This window comes from Rattus rattus, chromosome 10 (genome assembly GCF_011064425.1).
Source record: "Rattus rattus isolate New Zealand chromosome 10, Rrattus_CSIRO_v1, whole genome shotgun sequence".
Taxonomy (NCBI): domain Eukaryota; kingdom Metazoa; phylum Chordata; class Mammalia; order Rodentia; family Muridae; genus Rattus; species Rattus rattus.
In genome coordinates, this window is record NC_046163.1 from 43,099,688 (window position 1) to 43,117,638 (window position 17,951).

The 17,951-nt window shown below is 37.9% G+C and overlaps 1 protein-coding gene across 2 annotated transcripts in view; it reads left to right on the forward strand.

The window, feature by feature from the left end:
• Kifap3 (kinesin associated protein 3) overlaps positions 1-17,951 on the forward strand; it is a 122,746-nt gene that overhangs the window by 87,744 nt on the left and 17,051 nt on the right. For both annotated transcript variants that reach the window (XM_032915456.1, XM_032915455.1), the window contains exons 18-19: positions 2,514-2,703; positions 6,563-6,662. In XM_032915456.1, the coding sequence (XP_032771347.1) occupies positions 2,514-2,703; positions 6,563-6,662 (290 nt within the window). The remainder of the gene's footprint in view (positions 1-2,513; positions 2,704-6,562; positions 6,663-17,951) is intronic.

Genomic DNA, 17,951 nt, shown 5'->3' on the forward strand with positions numbered 1-17,951 from the left:
GACTTCCTGAAGTCTATTTAGAGTTGCTTACCTTATGATTTAAGGAGCTTCTCTCCAGGATGAAATGTTTCTATCATTATTATTATTATTATTATTATTATTATTATTATTATTATTATTATTATTAATCATTCCATCATTTACATCTCAGATGATATCCCTCTTTCCCCTCCCCCACCCCACCACTTCAGCATCCCCTATGCTGGGGCATAAAATCTCCCATTGATGTCAGAAAAGGACATCCTCTGCTGCATGTGTATCTGGAGCCGTGGATCACTCTGTACACTCCTCGATTGGTGGTCTCATCCCTGGGAGCATTCAGTGGTTCAGCCAGCTGATGTTGTTCTTCCTATGGGGTTGCAGTCCCCTCAGGTCCTCCAGTCCTTCCTCCAGCTCCCCACCAGGGCCCCTGAGCTCAGTCTGATGGTTGAAATCTGTATGAAAAGAACTCTAAGTTCCTAAAGAAAGAAATTGAAGAACACTTTAGAAGATGGAAAGATCTTCCATGCTCATGGATTGGCAGGATTAATATAGTAAAAACGGCCATCTTGCCAAAAGCAATCTACAGATTCAGTGCAATCCCCCATCAAAATTACTACTCAGTTCTTCATAGAGTTAGAAAAAGCAGTTTGCAAATTCATTTGGAATAAAACAGGATAGTGAAAACTATTCTCAACAATTCAAGAACTTCTGGGGGAATCATCATCACTGACCTCAAGCTGTAGTATAGAGCACTAATGATAAAAACTACATAGTATTGGTACAGAGACAGGCAGGTAGATCAATGGAATAGAAGACCCAGACATGAACCCACACACCTATGGCCACTTGATCTTTGGCAAAAGAGCTAAAACCATCCAGTGGAAAAGATACAGCATTTTTACCAAGTGGTGTTGGTTCAACTGGAGGTCTTCATGTAGAAGAATGCAAATTGATCCATTCTTATCTCATTATACAAAGCTCAAGTCCAAGTAGATCAAGGACCTTCACATTAAACCAGGTATACTGAATGTAATAGAAGAGAAGGTGGAGAACACATGAGCACTGGGGAAGATTTCCTGAACTAGTCACCTGTCTAGTGAGTTTTAACTAAATATATTGAAAACTAAGATAGAAGAAACCAGGATTCAGCTGAGAAGCCTTTTTTTTTTTTTTTTTTTTGGGCCCCATTTCATTATTCAGTTTCCTTCCCCCTTTTTTATTCCTATTCAGACATTGATAATGAAACTCTGTTGCTGCAGTTGGAATGGAAAGACTTGGATATCGCTGTGATACATGAGTTAAACAGACACAGGACAGCATGATCTCATTCATGCGGAATATAAATATTTTACCTCATAGAAGTTGAAAGTAAAAGGAAGTAGAGTGTTTAGAGGGTTCAGAAAAGCTGTGGCCACTGGGTATTGAGTTAGATAGAACAGGAGGTCTATATGTGTTATTGTATGGTAGAATGACTACATAGCTATAATGTGCTGTATATCTCAAAATCTAGAAGAAAGGAAGTCAAATATTTTTGCCATACAGAAGAGATAATTAAGTTACTCCTTTGGCTTATACATATAACCATACAACTCAGAATGTGTGTGTGTGTGTGTGTGTGTGTGTGTGTGTGTGTGTGTGTACGCGCGCGCGCATGTGTGAGAGAATTCCTACAAGTTCAAGGCTAACTTGGTCTGCCTAAAGGTGTTCCAGGACCTAGAACCAAAAAAAAATTAAAAATAAAATTAAAGAGAAATGTTTGAGGAAATATATATGTGGAACTTCATCTAGGAATTATATATGACTGTGTCAAAATATCACACACTACCACAGAAGTGCATATATAATTTTCTGTATCTCAGCAAGAAAATAAATTTAGATAGCTACAGCATATGAGACACATAGCAACATTAAGTTCTTTGATAAATTCTAACCAATTGCCAATATGTGCTTCATATTTCTTTAACCAGAAACTTTCTCTGCATCAAGTATTACAGACACCTGCCAGTGAATAGATCATAATCGTTCTCAGAAACTTATAGTCAAAACCAGATGAACGTTAGAGAATTACAACTAATTTCATGGTTAGAATGAAATTAAATTCAACTGTGATGAACCTTGTCATCAGTTAAAAACAGTACTTTAGAGGTGTTTTCCTCCCCTTAATATTACTTGAACTAAGAGGTCATGCTAATCACCTGTCATGATTTCCACAAGTGATAATGGCCATAGACCTCACTATAGGCAGAGCCATATTCTTCACCTAAGTTCTGACAGCAGAACCCATTTAATGTGAGTTTGTGATGTTTAGACTTGTAGCACTTTTCCATGCCATTTGTCATTAGTAATCTATTTGGCCACCTGTTGGCGAATACTCCATGTTCTTTATGAGTGAGACACACTTCTGAACAGATATTTTAAATGTTCCCTCTGAGCGTAATGGAGGCCCTCAGGATTCTCTTCTCACGGCAAAGTATTCCTGAGCACCAAGCAGGTGAACTTACAGAATGGCACTTGGTGTTTGTTTGTGATAGGAGTATGATGAAGAGTGGGCAAAGAAAATTCAGAGTGAGAAGTTTCGCTGGCATAACTCTCAGTGGTTGGAGATGGTGGAGAGTCGTCAGATGGATGAGAGTGAGCAGTACTTATATGGTGATGATCGGATTGAGCCGTACATCCATGAAGGAGACATTCTTGAAAGGCCTGACCTCTTCTACAACTCAGGTAAGGTGATGACCAAAAGAGTTCATCTCCTAGTCATGCACACTCCCAAACTTTAAGCACACTTTTAGTATCTAAGTGGTCTTCTGTTAATAATTTCAGGTAATGGTAACTATACACACCAAACAAAACTAGTAACATTTAAGTTAGTCTTTGCCCCAATTAAAGTTTATGTAGCTAGGACAGTCAGCTGCTGTTAGATGCTTTCCACTGTGTAAGTTAAACAAGTCTTCAGCATGTTTGAATTCTAGCCAGCAATGTGACACTCGTTCTGTGTTCTTCATCTACACCTATATAACTTTTTTATTTCATTTATTTCCTTATTTAATATAAGCAGTTTAATACTACCCTGGTTTTGTTTTAATTCTCAACTATTAAACTGTTGGTGATTATTGGGAAGATTTAGAGCTTTCCATTCTAAACTGTACTAATACTGTTAAGATTATAGTTGATGTTATTCAAATGCTATGTTTATTATAACACTGTTGAACATGGCTGGTTCCAGGGATGAGTTTGCCACAAAGATGATTAAGTTTCACATATTTTGCTTTTACCATTTTTGGACTATAATCAATATTCACAATAGTGAATTGAAATCATTTATAGTTGAGGAGACAAACGAGAGGATTTCCAGTGAAGTACTGTGGAGTATTAGGCTGGAGGATTGTTGGGGATAAGGAACTTTCCTAACATGCACAAGGTGTGGGCTCAATCCTGTTACCAAAGGAAAAAGAAAAAAGTTAAAGTAATTATAATTAAATTAATTGCAATTTGTAGTGTATGTTCAATAAATGTATGATAATATAATTTGGCATTATATCTGATCACTGATAATATATTAATCAGTAATACTGTTCACATATTTTATTTATGTGCCTCACAAATATATACTGTACAGATTTCACATATGTATTATATATCATTTTATATTTAATATAGGAATCTGAATTCCAAAACAGTTAAGCTCCAGTATGCAAATGGAATAGCTTCCTTCCTAACCAACCTCTGCAGCAGGTATGAGGTCCTGCTCCTTTCTAGCCAGATGGTCTAGGACATGAGTTTCAGCCCACCGGAGTTTCTGAGTTTAATAGCATGTGACTTTCCCTTACATATCAGAATTCATGAAGGAAAATAATGCAAAATATGTATGATGCTTTTGTTCCCAGGAATCATGATATTCTTAGAACCAAGTTTCTTGCTTTGAAGATTGGTAGTTGCTTTGTCAGCATCAATCAATTCCAGGTATCTGCAAGACACTTTGGATTTTACAGATAACATTTCAGAACACATCTTTAAGTTATACCACATTCCTAAATTATTTAAAGCCGTGTCTTAGAATGCAAATTGTAAATATTTCCTATGAGTCACTTTATAAGTTAACCATGATACTGTTGTATATGTGTGTGTGTGTATACATGTTCTATTATAAAAGAATATATGTATGTTTGTATGTATGTGTCTTATAAACTGAAATTTAGAAACAGTGGTCACTGATGGAAAAAGTAACGTTTAAACACATGAAGAAAGAGTGTCACACCTAGACTCCTTTGTTTTTGCACACCCATACCCTGACAGTGGATGTGAGCCTTGACAGGACAGCCCTCACACTGTGTGTTGACAGGACAGCCCTCACACTGTGTGTTTGCAGACACTGACTCCTACAGGCAAGTTTGCGATACTTTTTATTTCATGGACGTTTACCATTTCCTTCCATGAAGTCCAAGACTTAGATGAACGTCTGTGCCATTTCATGATGTATCTCACAGTAATGCCAAACCCTTTTATTATGTGCAGTTACATTTCAGAAACATAAGGAAATTTTGGGGTTTGTTTTCAATATAGGATCAATATCACTTAGGTATTTTACTTTATTCTATGATTGGTAGGTTTCTCAAACTCTCATCCTGAGTTATTTAGTTTTAATTTTCAGAATTCTGAGTATTTTAATTTAATCTTGTTGACATTAGCCAGATTTTAACAAAATACTAAATACAAAATTTAGGCTCTATTTTTTTTAGCTTCTTTCTGTCCTTCTATTGTGTCTTGGAATTCCCCATGATTCCATTTTGTATCTTCTCTATGTTTACCTGGTATTGGATTTATAGAATATTTAATTTCTAGCAGACATAAAATCAGAACCAAATATTACTTTGATTTATTTTTAGATTTTATTTGAAGTTCAACTATTTTAAACTTAGTAAAATAATAAGATTAGTACCAGTTGTATACACTAACGATTCAACAAATTAAATAATAGTCCAAGATATTAATATGTGGTTTATGCCAAGTGACTAGGATGGAGATTTTATGAAAATACAAAGCACTGTGCTTACACTTTTGCTAACTATACTAATTAGATTTACCTTCTAAGCAATTTTGAATATACTTGTATTTCAAACAACTTTCATACATATATTTATTTATTTGTATGTCATGGCATGTGTCTAGAAGCCTGAGTTGACCCTCTTTGCCATGTGCATTGCTTATATCAAACTCAGGTCATGAGGCTCGGCAGCAGTGCCTTTCCATAGAGCCATCTCACGCAAACAGATGTTGTCACAAGTCCTGCTGATATCCGAAGACTCAAATATCACCTTTGATATTGCCTCTCCCCAAGTAGGACACTCTAACCCCTATTAATAGTAATCCCTCTATATTTTACAGTGTTAGTACTCCCCATTACAAATATGTGTAGTATTTGTAAATAATTTCGTTGTATCCAAAGAGAAGTTCTTTCAATAATGTGTATGAATTATACATATTTTTGGATCACACTATTATGCAGGTGTATATACAAAATAATCATTTGTTGACTAAATAATTTGCCAGTTTGTCTTATTTTTATTTGTTTAGTCAGTATGACTGGCCAATATTTATGTCTACATTCAGTAATGCAGCATAGGAAACTCAGAGTTGTCAAATCCATGCAGAGAGTTAATCAGAAGGCAGATACTAAAGGATTTGTTTTAGGCTTAAGGCATCCCTGAGGCTGCCATACAAATCTCTGAGTGTCCGGTAATAGTCATTCTTCCACGTCACCCTATAAATAGCAGCCTGTTTAGAGTCTTGGTACAACTGAAAGTAATACAACGCTTAAATCATTTTTTTAAAAACTGACAGACTTAGAGGGATAATACTTAAAGCAAAAGCAGAGCTCTCAAACCACAGAGCAGTGTAGAGCTCTTTAGGGAACCATGTGCACCTGACAACATGATGGTATAGCTATCAAAATTAATAGCTGATGGAGTTCAAGCCTTCAAAAACTGCCCGTCTTGTATGGCTCACCCATTTAAGACCACAGGATGTATAAACCATTTTATATTAAAAAAAGATAACAAGTTTGTGTGTTTGCCATTTAAATTGTCCATGGTTTTTATTAACTAAGTAATTTTGATATATTCCCAATTGTGATATATAAATGAAGCTATCTGAATATAAAATGAGAAGCATGCTGAAGTCCTGCTCTGCCAGCACTGTGGTGTTCCATGCCTCCTTTGCCTTTAGTCGTAACCTTTCGTTAGCCTGAACCGTCATCCCTCCCCTCTGAAATACCTGACGCCTTTCTCCTTCTGGATTTTTCTTGTCCACAGCTCTGTAAGTACCTGGCAGGCAGTCCCTCTTGTTTCTGTTTGCACTGGAATTACATAGTACTTAGTGACTGCTGTATTATAGTGATAACTCTTACTGACCTCTTCTCTATGTGTGGACTCCAATGCAACTCCAGGGATAACAGCATGACCTTCTGACATTTTTATTTCCAAACTAAGCTGGTTTCTAATGTGTTGTTCAATAAGGTAATTTTTATCTTATTCCCTATAAATGCGTTCCCTTTAAATGTAATCACTGCTTTGGTTCTTTGTAGATGGACTAATCACCTCTGAAGGAGCTCTAAGTCCAGACTTCTTCAATGACTTTCACCTCCAGAATGGAGACGTGGTTGGACAGCACTCATTTCCCGGCAGGTAAGCCAAGCTCCAAGGAAGAACTCAGGGGTGGTGGCTCCTTGGTCTTTCCAAAGCTGGAGTTTTCTTCAGTCTGCCATTTCTCTGCCTTTGTCATTACAAGGAGGGTAAAAACCTTTCATCTCTTCAGGAAAATGCTTATTTTTTTTAGTTAATTTATTAAAAAGTAATGCTTCATTGCTTTGGAAAATGTTATTTGAAAAAGACAGTAGTGTCCAATTCAATGAACACAGATTATTTCCTAGCGATTGTTTTATAGTTGTAACAAAGTTGAATATAGCAGCATCAAGCTTCATTACTAATGTCCTTAGAGGTTTTAAACTGTTGTCAGAAAGTATAGAAAATATTTTCCTCTTTGTGCCAACCCCAGAGGTGTGCTGCATTCATCCTGGCTGACCCTTGGAATTTAACACTGAGCTATCAGCCAAATAGGCAGAACCTTATTATCCATAAGATGTTTTCCATTTACATGAGTAATTTAGCTTCTATTTTTAAAATCCTACTTTTAATAACGCAAGCTATATTTATATTGTAAAATATTTTTCATACAATATATTTTTTTTTTTTTTTTTTTTTTCCCCGGAGCTGAGGACAGAACCCAGGGCCTTGCACTTGCTAGGCAAGCGCTTCTACCACTGAGCTAAATCCCCAGCCCCACAATATATTTTTCTATACCAACTTCATCTTTTCTCACTCTCTAAAAAAAATAAACACAAGTCAAAAGGACAAATAAAAACCTCAAGAAGAAACAAAAATAACAAAATGAAACGAGACACACACACAAACACAAAATATGAGCGTTTTGTGTAGGCCAACTGCCCGAGAGCATGGGTACTTGCATGTGATATAGCTGTTGGCACTGCAGTAGAGAAAGCTACTGTTTCTCTCCCAGCAGGTATTAATGGCAAACAGCTTCTTGGTCAAGAGTGGAACTTTGTATCCACTTCCCTTCTCCATGCTGGGTTTGGTTGGTATAAACCAGTGCAGGTCTTGAATGTGCTGTCCTAGTTTCTGTGAGTTCATACATGCATCAGCCCATCTCTGTACAGTCCTGGTTCCATGGCACAGTCCATCATCTCTGACTCTTACAGCCTTTCTGCCTCTTCTTCCAAGAAGATCCCTGACTTTGATAAGCACTTTCCATTAAGGGTGAATTGCTCTATACATTGTCCTATTGTGAATTTCTGTGTTAATTACCATCTATCTCAAGAAAGTTTCTTTGAAAGGGTTGAGTGGTGTACTAATCTATCTTTAGGGACCATTTTATTGCTGTATTTCTTTAGCATAACAACAGTGGTAGGTTTTCTCCTAGGGACCATGAACTATCTATTCTCAGGTTCCTGGCCACTTTATCAGTGTCAAGTATGGGTTCCAGCTCATGGATGGTCTTTGAATCTAATAAAAAAAAAAAAAAGAAGAAGTGGCCGGAAGTTTGCTATTGAAGGTTGTAGTGTTTATGGCTAAGTAACATTGAAGATTACTTTTTCTTCCCAAGTAGTTTGCAAAGTATTTTTCAGCACCATGAGTGCTAGTCAGTAGACATGAAGTGTCTAGTTGGATATCAGCTCAGTTCTCCAGATCAGTGACAGGAATGGCGTCTTATGTAGTACCGTCTTACTTGAGGTCGTAGAAGATAACCAATAACAAAGTCTAAATCCATTTACGTGATGCATTTATTGCCTTTTTCTGACCAGTATTATCTCAGTGATCAACTGAAATTAACTTGATACAACTATAATTATGATAGTGGATGTAAATATTATTGATCATCTATTATATATAATCTATTTTACAAATATCCATCTTTTTAAACTTGCAGTCTAAATTTTTAAAGCAAGAATTATATCTGCTTTACAGATAAAGAAAGCACAGCTGGTTGAAGTATCCATTGAGGTGATCTAATATGCATGGGTACACTGCATGGAAATACTACCTCCATACAAAAATGCAAAGCAAAGCTTTCTTTAAATTATGCTCATACTTACTACATCTTATGTAAGATATATGCATGAAATGTATTCTATAGTGGCCTCTCAGTGACAAATAACACAAGAGACAATTTCATCAGTACGCTGGGTTGACATACTAAGAAATCCCTTGCCTCAAGGCAAAAAAGCTCACTCTTGCTCTTGCCTTTGCTCTCTGCTCTCCTCTCTTCCCTGCTCCTCCCCTTGTCCCTTCTCTCCCCATCCCACTCCCCCTTCCCTCCACGTGCTCATGGCTGGCCTTTCCTCTACTCCTGTACTCTTCTTCTCTCATAAAACCTCTCCACCTGGGGGAAAAAAAAGACATAAAAGCTCACCATCAATAAATACTAAAAAAATTTAAAAAAGACCTCATTATTTCTAAAGTATGTGGCATTCCAGTTATAAATATTTAATTAATGTCTCTATAACTATTACATATAACTAATGTGACAATTAACAGTAACAAATGTTTTCTGTAAAATTAAAAATGGAAGTCGACTTGGGTATATGATCTTATAACAAAAAATGCTTATATCATCTATAAACCTAATTGTTCTGCCATTGTAATTATTCTTCCCTTCTGGTTCACAATAAGTGTCGTCCTGTAGATAGTCCCAATCTAAATAAAGCAGACTGCTTCAGATTTCACCTTATTCCGTAAATAAGACCTGTTTTCATTTTTAATGTAATTCATTTTTATGTAACTTCAAATAAATTAAACATTTTGATTAATGTTGAATATGTAGTCAGGAGTGTGGGACATTTGTATGACCCCAGCCTTCAGGGACATAAGACAGGAAAGTCCAAGGTCAACCAGGGTCATATGGTGAGACTCTGTCTCAAAATTTCCAATATGAGAGTAATTGTATATTTGTCAGTAAATCTTGAGACCAATTCAACAAAGTTTATCATTTTTAATTATATTTTTATAAAACAGCATAGCTTTATTGATAGATATATTTAGTTATTATGCTTAATATTTTAAAATTTCAATATTTTGCTTTTTATTTTTGTTTAATTTTAGTGACTGAGAAAGTCCATATAGAACTTCTTTATTGAAAACTACTGTGATATATTCTTTTATGAAGTAAAAATATTCTTAAGTATTTTTATCCTTGAAAATGAACTAAAGACTCCTTTAAAAACAAAAGAGTAATATACTTCCTGTAATTATTTTGATATGAGAATTATTTATCCCTTAACAAAGCTTTCCCTGAAATAATATTATCGTTAGTAACTTTATAAGCTTTAAATCCCATGAGCATATCACTTTTTCTTTTTATTTGCAGAAGCATCATTTACTGTTAATTTCCTTGAATTTTTGTAGCTAATAAATTAAATGAAAAAGGATGCTCAAATGTGTCAGTAGAGATGTGATTTACAGCAGAACAGAGGATTTCTAATAGGCCTTGGCACCTTCTGTCGCAAGTATTATTCTGGACTAATTCTTAGTTAAATAAGTTTTATTCTCAATTTGCTTTTTCACTCATTCAGATATTTTTAGTTATTTGAGTCTCTTTTTTTAAATGATGGTTTTTACTTATTCTTTGAGACTCATACATACACAAACTGGGTTTTGATTCTATTTACCTCCCATTTCCTTCTCACAGCTCCTACAAGATAAGATTCTCCTTTGACAGTAGAAAACCAGGAATCTTCAATTAGGCATACTTATTTTAATTCTGGAGATATGGGGTTGGGGATTTAGCTCAGTGGTAGAGCGCTTGCCTAGCAAGCGCAAGGCCCTGGGTTCGGTCCCCAGCTCCGGGGGGGGGGGGAATAATTCTGGAGATATTTAAACATATTAAATTACTATAATTATTCACACATTTTGTTATGATGATTTAGCTGTGTAATGTTCCCCATCTGAAATCTTAAACTACAGGCTAGCTCTCAGTCTGATATCTAGGAGGCACACTTTCACTCATTAAATACCATCAACTCGAAATGCTGATTATGAAGGTTTCCATTTTATTAACTGACTTTACTATACAAATATATTTCCATAAATCTTCCGTTCACTACTGAAATTGTGTCTTCTAGCTCTCACCACTCCTGGGGCTAAAAAGACAAAGAACTTAGGCAGTGGGCAAATAGAGTTCTCATTGGATTTAAAATCTGACAAGCCTGGCCACCCTTAGAGGGAGAAGTGTGTCCTCTGTGGAGCCCCTCCCTGAGTCAGGGAAATCCAGACGATCTGCCGACTCCTCCCTGCTTCTTCATCACGGCCTTGATGACTAAGTCCAGCAAAGGTACTAGGGAAGAAAAATAAAAGGTTCATGTAGAAACAGTGTCCGTCAACACTGTTCTCATGATTGGCAGTGGCATGTGTGACAGAGCATGAGAAGACAAGTTACAGCGGGGCAAAGTGCCACCCCACTCAGCTCCCTGGCTTTCAGGCCTCATTATCGGACATTTCAGTCTGAGTGGATTCCTGTACAGTAGTTGATCCCGGGTGCCTGCTAGGTAAAGAATAAATTACTAATTTGTATGACATCTGTTTTTTTTTTTAATTGTTCAGATTTTTCTTTTTTTTTTTCAAATGCTCAATAATTAAAAGATATGTAGGAATTAAAATCTGAGAAACTAAGCCAAACTGAAAGAAGTGTTAAGACCTAGTCTATGCTGTTGCTTTTTCCTAAAGCCCAAGTCAAAGGTGCTTCACAGTCTGGGGGTCTGCATTTCTGTAATACGGTGAGTCAGTCTAATTGGAAACAGTGAAAGCTGTTAAACTCATCTATCTCATTCTACTAGAGAGACCGGACGTTTGATAAAATAGATACTGGCAGTTGGACAGCAAATCCTTGGCTTTAGACACATGTCACTATTGGTTTGAACCTCTTGGCGCCAGGATTTCCCGACATTTAGAGCTAATGCAAAATGCATTACAGCTCCAAGGCATTAGCTATGAGGTTGCCAATCACAGTGTCAAATGTAAATCTCCCCAGCTCTGAACTGGGGTTGGGGGTAAAGTGGAACTTGGTATTGAAGCTAATTAAAAATAATGGGAGCAAGGTTTTCGGGGGGTGGTTTTTTAATGTTATGTACTATGTATTCATGCCATATTTCTGGGCCTTTTTTTATTATAACTCTTACTTTTCAAGACTAACAAGAACCTCATGTTAAGAGTATTCTTAAACTGCTTCCAGCTTTTACAAATCAGTTTTTGTTGCAGTAAAAATGGTCCATTTTCCTTTTATAGGAATCCAATTTTCATAAACTGGAAAAAAAACTCAGTCTGCTTCAGTTTCCTTGGGGCTTTGAAAAATATTTTTCAGAGAGCCTGGTGCTCTTTGTGGTTGGTAGAATGATGTCATCACTGACCATCTCGCTGAGGTCAGAGTGAACTGGACTCACATGTGACCCGTTCTCTGCTTCATAAGCCCTCATTTTCATTACAACCTTTTGTTTTCTTTCTTGGAGTTTTTTGCGATTATTTGTTTTGTGCTAAAACTTACATACTATGCACGTATATCTTTTATTGTAGCCTCTTTATTTTGTGAACCATTAAATAATAGCTGAAATGTTAGTTGCAAGAGCATAATGAAGTAACTATTTCTCTGAATGAAAGAATATACTAATTTTAACTCTAAATTACACTTCCATATTAATTGTACCTGCCGTGACATGCATGTGGAGGCCAGGGGAATCTGCAGGACTCAGTTGTTGCAGGAGTCCAGGTTGTCAGGCCTGCTAGGGAGCGTCCTTACACTAAGCTGCCTTACCGGCCCCTTAATCTTTCAAGTATTGTTTTTCCTAACAGTAGGATTCTGTGTATACAAGATAGGTTTACTCCTTTTACCATAAGGTTACCCTTAGCATCCCCCATCCAAACCCTAGCTTGCTAGGTTTAACACAAGGCCACTATCAAACAATATATAATCTTAAAAAAACTAAAATAACTTACTCAATGTCCTGTATATTTAATGCACTGCTAAACTTTTCCCATACACTGAGTTCTTGACATGGCTGTCTGTGTAGGTCCCCAAAACCCTTAGTTCTGGACGTTTGCAGGCATGTTTAGAAGGACTGCTGGTAGGTTTAAATAGAGTTTTTAAGCCTTGATTATAGAAGAGGGGCTAGAGAAATGACTCAGCGTTAAGAGCACCAGCTGCTTGTTTAGAGGACCTGAGATGTAATTCCCAGCACCCACATGTAACTCCAGTTCCACGGGATTTGGTGACCTTTTCTGACCCCGTGAACACCAAGCATACACATGGTATACAGAGACCCAGGTAAAACATCTGTACGTACAATGAGAAAATAAAGTTTTTCAAAAGCAGTTTCTTTATAAATACATATCATACATATACATATGTATATCAAGAATATAACAGCCAGGTTGAGTTGCAGTAGAGTATCCTATTTACTTTTAAAAATGCTTCATTTTAGACATGATGCTTCTACCTGAAAATATACAGATCTATGCAAATTGTTATAATATATTAAAATTAATTATGAATATTCAGTTATCCAAGGGGTTTTTAGCTTATGTAAAAACATCTCAAACCCAGTAGTAAATGCTGTGCAGACTGAGATCAGAGGGACGATTGTAAGTCCTTGTAGTTTTGTGAGTATCGATGGAGTAGAAATGTGTCACAGAATTTCTGGAAATTAATAAAATCATTCATAAGCTATATAACGAAGGAAACTATGCCTAAGATAGTGATGCGATTGTTCTACTTGTAAACTTGTAGGTTGCTGATAACTGCTGGGCCTGAGTGGCAGTAACTATAAGACATTAGCATGGTGTAAACTAATGTAAATATAGAGACATTTTAATTTTGGGACTTACTGTGTGAAATAATCCTTATGAGAAATTTTATTTTTCTTTCTGGATATTACCACTTGCATTTTTCAAGATAAAATATTCCTAGGAGCCTTTAAAATTTTCCAAGAATAAAATGTTTGAGACTTTTTAAAATTTAAATCTAAGTACATCAAGGCTAATAAATGTCTCTGACCTTCATAGCTGCACACGTCACATTTGATCAAAGTCACATGTGTGAGGTAAAGAGGGTGAAGAGTGGAAATAGAAATTAAGGGTCAGAGATTTTTACGGAACCAAGTGGACAGGGCGGTAATGAATACTGAAGCCCTTAAGCTCTGTACGAGACAGCAGCCTTTGTTCCACAGGGTCACTGCCTCCAGATGACAAGGAGATACATTAATCCTGGTGACCTCTGTTTGGGAAAGTAGAGAGAAAATGTTTTTAAAGGGGAGATGTAGCATTCACTTTGTAGCAGGGCAAATTATAAACCTATTTTGCTTTAATACATTTGGACATGTTTTCTTGCAAATTGGTATTTCACATTTACTTGAAGGCAAGCTGCAGACAGTTTATTAGCGCATTAAATAATGAGTTTGTTACCTCAAATTCTGTCTAAACATTAAGTCCAGTTGTATTAAAATGAGAGTTAAAGGATGAGGTTGTCTCGGTTGGAGAGTGACTGCCCTGTGCAAGTCCCTTCTTCCGCTAACGGCGCTCTCTGCTGCCTGTTAGGGACATCCTGTGAGTTGACTGTGGTTTTCTTCCTTCTTGTCGTTATTTAGACGTTTTAGAGAGACAGCTTCTTTCTAGCAGTGCAAAGGCCTCCCTCCACTGCTTGGACACTAATTATTTGTACTTCCCATGGAAAATTGAATTAGATTTTATTAGTAAGTTGGGCTTATAACCTTTAAGGCTAGATTTTATTAGATTATTAAGGCTAGATTTATTAGATCAGCATTAGCAAACTGTAAACTTTACTAAAAAATAGAAATATAAGCCAAAAATTACTGGAGCCTTGGGAAGATGTCTTACCCTAGAGATGTCTCAGTGCTTACGTGGAAAGGTGTTTTCAGTTATTTACTTTCCTTTACAATTTCAAAGCAGGAGAGCTTGGCAGTGGACTGGGGCAGCGCTCTTTTCTATCTGGCGGTCAGAGCAAAGCTTTTGGATGTGTACTGGCTGTGTATAAAGCCCAAGGATTTTCTCAAAGGAAACCACAATATTGAGAATTTATTAAGACTTTCATTTAGGTGGAAAAAATATTGCTATAACTGCATCTACAAGTAAAATAATAGAACTGAATCCCATAAAAATGTTAACACATCAACTGTGCACAGCCTTGTGTTTAAAGACATGACGTGGGTGTTAACCCTGGCTTGGCTGGGACACTGAACACATGACCACCATTTAAGAGATTATCTAGTGGTGAAGCTCAGACGGTCTCCAGAGGCACTGGTTACACTTTTGTTGACTGAACAGATAGAACAGTTGAGAGTGAATTTAGTCAACTAGGTTGGTGCATATCTGTATGCACAGAATTCAAGAGGCTGAGGCAGGAGGATATCAGGGCAGGCCAGCCTGGGTAGTCATGATACTCTGTTTCAAAATAAAACAATTGCAAATATAAATTAAAAGAAAGTCTAAAGTTTTTAAGTGTAGGTGAGTGCTTAGAGGAGATGTTTGGTATGTTTTTTTTTTTTTTTACTATAATGCGAATTACCATTTCAAATGCTTCCTTATTCATATTTTAAATGGAATAACAAGCACTATTCCCTTTAAAATGAGAGACATAGGGCAGTCTGTTTAGGCCTTGAGTCATAGTGTTAGGCTTAGTCCTTAACTGGAGAGGACTGTGGAGTTCAAGGTTGAGTTATTCTTTCTAGTCCTGTCTGTTTGGATGTGGCCTAACTCCTATGAATAGTCCTTAAGTGTTCTTATATTCAAAGCATGAAACAGAACATTTTTCTTCAATACTGAGCCGTAGGCCTTTGAGTTAATATTAAGTAATTACCTTAGTCTCGTTGCCCACAGTCACTCGGGATGCCCTGGACAAATGGCTTACTAATCAGATAAAAGCCATGTGGGCTGTGTAGCTGATTTGCATTTAGCTTGAATAGGAATTGTGCAGGTTGTGTTTACATCCTAAGAGTAAATCCATATTCCCAAGTTAAATGTAACAGTGAAATACTGGTATAATGTACCAGTGAAGGCCCGCTTCAATGAGCTTAGCAACTACACTCAGTTTTAACTACACAAAGTTTCTTCTTGTTGTGTTGGAGTGGGGAGTTAGTCTATAAACCTCCTTGTAGAAGTATCTAAGACAAAAACACGGAAATAAAATGTTCTAAACTCAGCCAGCCCAAACCACTTGAGCTGCTATGACAGCTCATAAAACTGAGAGTAGTTTTTAACTGGGCTCTGTTTTACATTGCCAAAGTGAATTTTCCTTGCAGGAAGTAGCCAGAGGGTTTATTTAGTTTCCAGCCATGGCTTTGATCTTGCTGTACTGTCACTTCTCGGGTTCCATAGCCCTTTTTCACTGCAGTAAATCTGCAACAGTTAATGAGAATAAAATTTCCTCCTCCTCACTGATGGCGTGCTGCTAAACGCCAAAGCACAGCCAACTGCCTATTTGTACGGTTTCAGCGAGGGTGTGCGAAGACAGTGCGAGCAGTTTAATCTTGTTGTCCTTGTAATTCATTTTATTAGGTTTTCTTCCTTTTCAAGTGACCTAGTTTTTACCAAGTCACATGGTAACAAGACCAAAACTGAAAGAAAATTTTAGAAAATGAATAATACTAAGATGTGTTCCTGGGGTGAGCAGAGAGGTGCTGGACTTGCTCTGTTAACATGAGAATTGGTCACTAAAAGGCTTTAAACAACAGACCCTCTCTGACTTCTTTGGCTAAGTTCTATTCTTGGTGTGAACATGAGCTTACACTTAATTAGCTTAATGAGTAAGAGCGGTATTCTTCACTTCAGGCACAGAAATAATCCCATTGCAACAAGGAAAATTTGAGGCTTTCAGAAATCTTCATTTCTACATTATAAGAACTACTCTAAAAACAAAAATAACATTAATAAACCCACTCAGCCATTTTATCAAGTGAATAAAATTTTATTTCTGTACATATAGAGTAAATATTACAATTCAGTAAATGTATTAAATTTATTGTTCACTTGTTTTTTACCTTTTCTATTGCCTTATGATTGGCAGTTAGACTTTAGCAAACTGAAATTTACCTCAGATGACAATTTTGAATGATAGCCAAAATAAATATATTTCACTATGTGTTCTTCTGGACCATATATAAAAATAAGGATATTATTAAGTAAAATAAAAAATTTAAATCAGTCTTGTCATCTCTCACTACTTAAGTCATAGTTATTGTTATAATAATCACATTCCATGAAATGAATCATTTCTCATAAAAATCAGAACACTGGAATAAGGCAGTGTGTAATGCCCCTCACTAGGTGTGTGATGCCCCTCACTGGGTGGGTGATGCCCATTCACTGGGTATGTGATGCCCCTCACTGGGTGTGTGATGCCCCTCACTGGGTGTGTGATGCCCCTCACTGAGTGTGTGATGCCCCTCACTAGGTGTGTGATGCCCCTCACTGGGTGTGTGATGCCCCTCACTGGGTGTGTGATGCCCCTCACTGGGTGTGTGATGCCCCTCACTGGGTGTGTGATGCCCCTCACTGGGTGTGTGATGCCCCTCACTGGGTGTGTGATGCCCCTCACTGGGTGTGTGATGCCCCTCACTGAGTGAGTGATGCCCCTCACTGGGTGTGTGATGCCCCTCACTGGGTGTGAGATGCCCCTCACTGGGTGTGTGATGCCCCTCACTGGGTGTGTGATGCCCCTCACTGGGTGTGTGATGCCCATTCACTGAGTGTGTAATGCCCCTCACTAGGTGTGTGATGCCCCTCACTAGGTGGGTGATGCCCATTCACTGGGTATGTGATGCCCCTCACTGGGTGTGTGATGCCCCTCACTGGGTGTGTGATGCCCCTCACTGGGTGTGTGATGCCCCTCACTGGGTGTGTGATGCCCCTCACTGGGTGTGTGATGCCCCTCACTGGGTGTGTGATGCCCCTCACTGGGTGTGTGATGCCCCTCACTGGGTGTGTGATGCCCCTCACTGGGTGTGTGATGCCCCTCACTGAGTGTGTGATGCCCCTCACTGGGTGTGTGATGCCCCTCACTGGGTGTGTGATGCCCCTCACTGGGTGTGTGATGCCCCTCACTGGGTGTGTGATGCCCCTCACTGGGTGTGAGATGCCCCTCACTGGGTGTGAGATGCCCCTCACTGGGTGTGTGATGCCCCTCACTGGGTGTGTGATGCCCCTCACTGGGTGTGTGATGCCCCTCACTGAGTGAGTGATGCCCCTCACCGGGTGTGTGATGCCCCTCACTGGGTGTGTGATGCCCCTCACTGGGTGTGTGATGCCCATTCACTGGGTGGGTGGTGCCCATTCACTGGGTGGGTGGTGCCCATTCACTGGTTCAGCTGATTGTAAAAACAATGCTTAAAAGCAGATGGA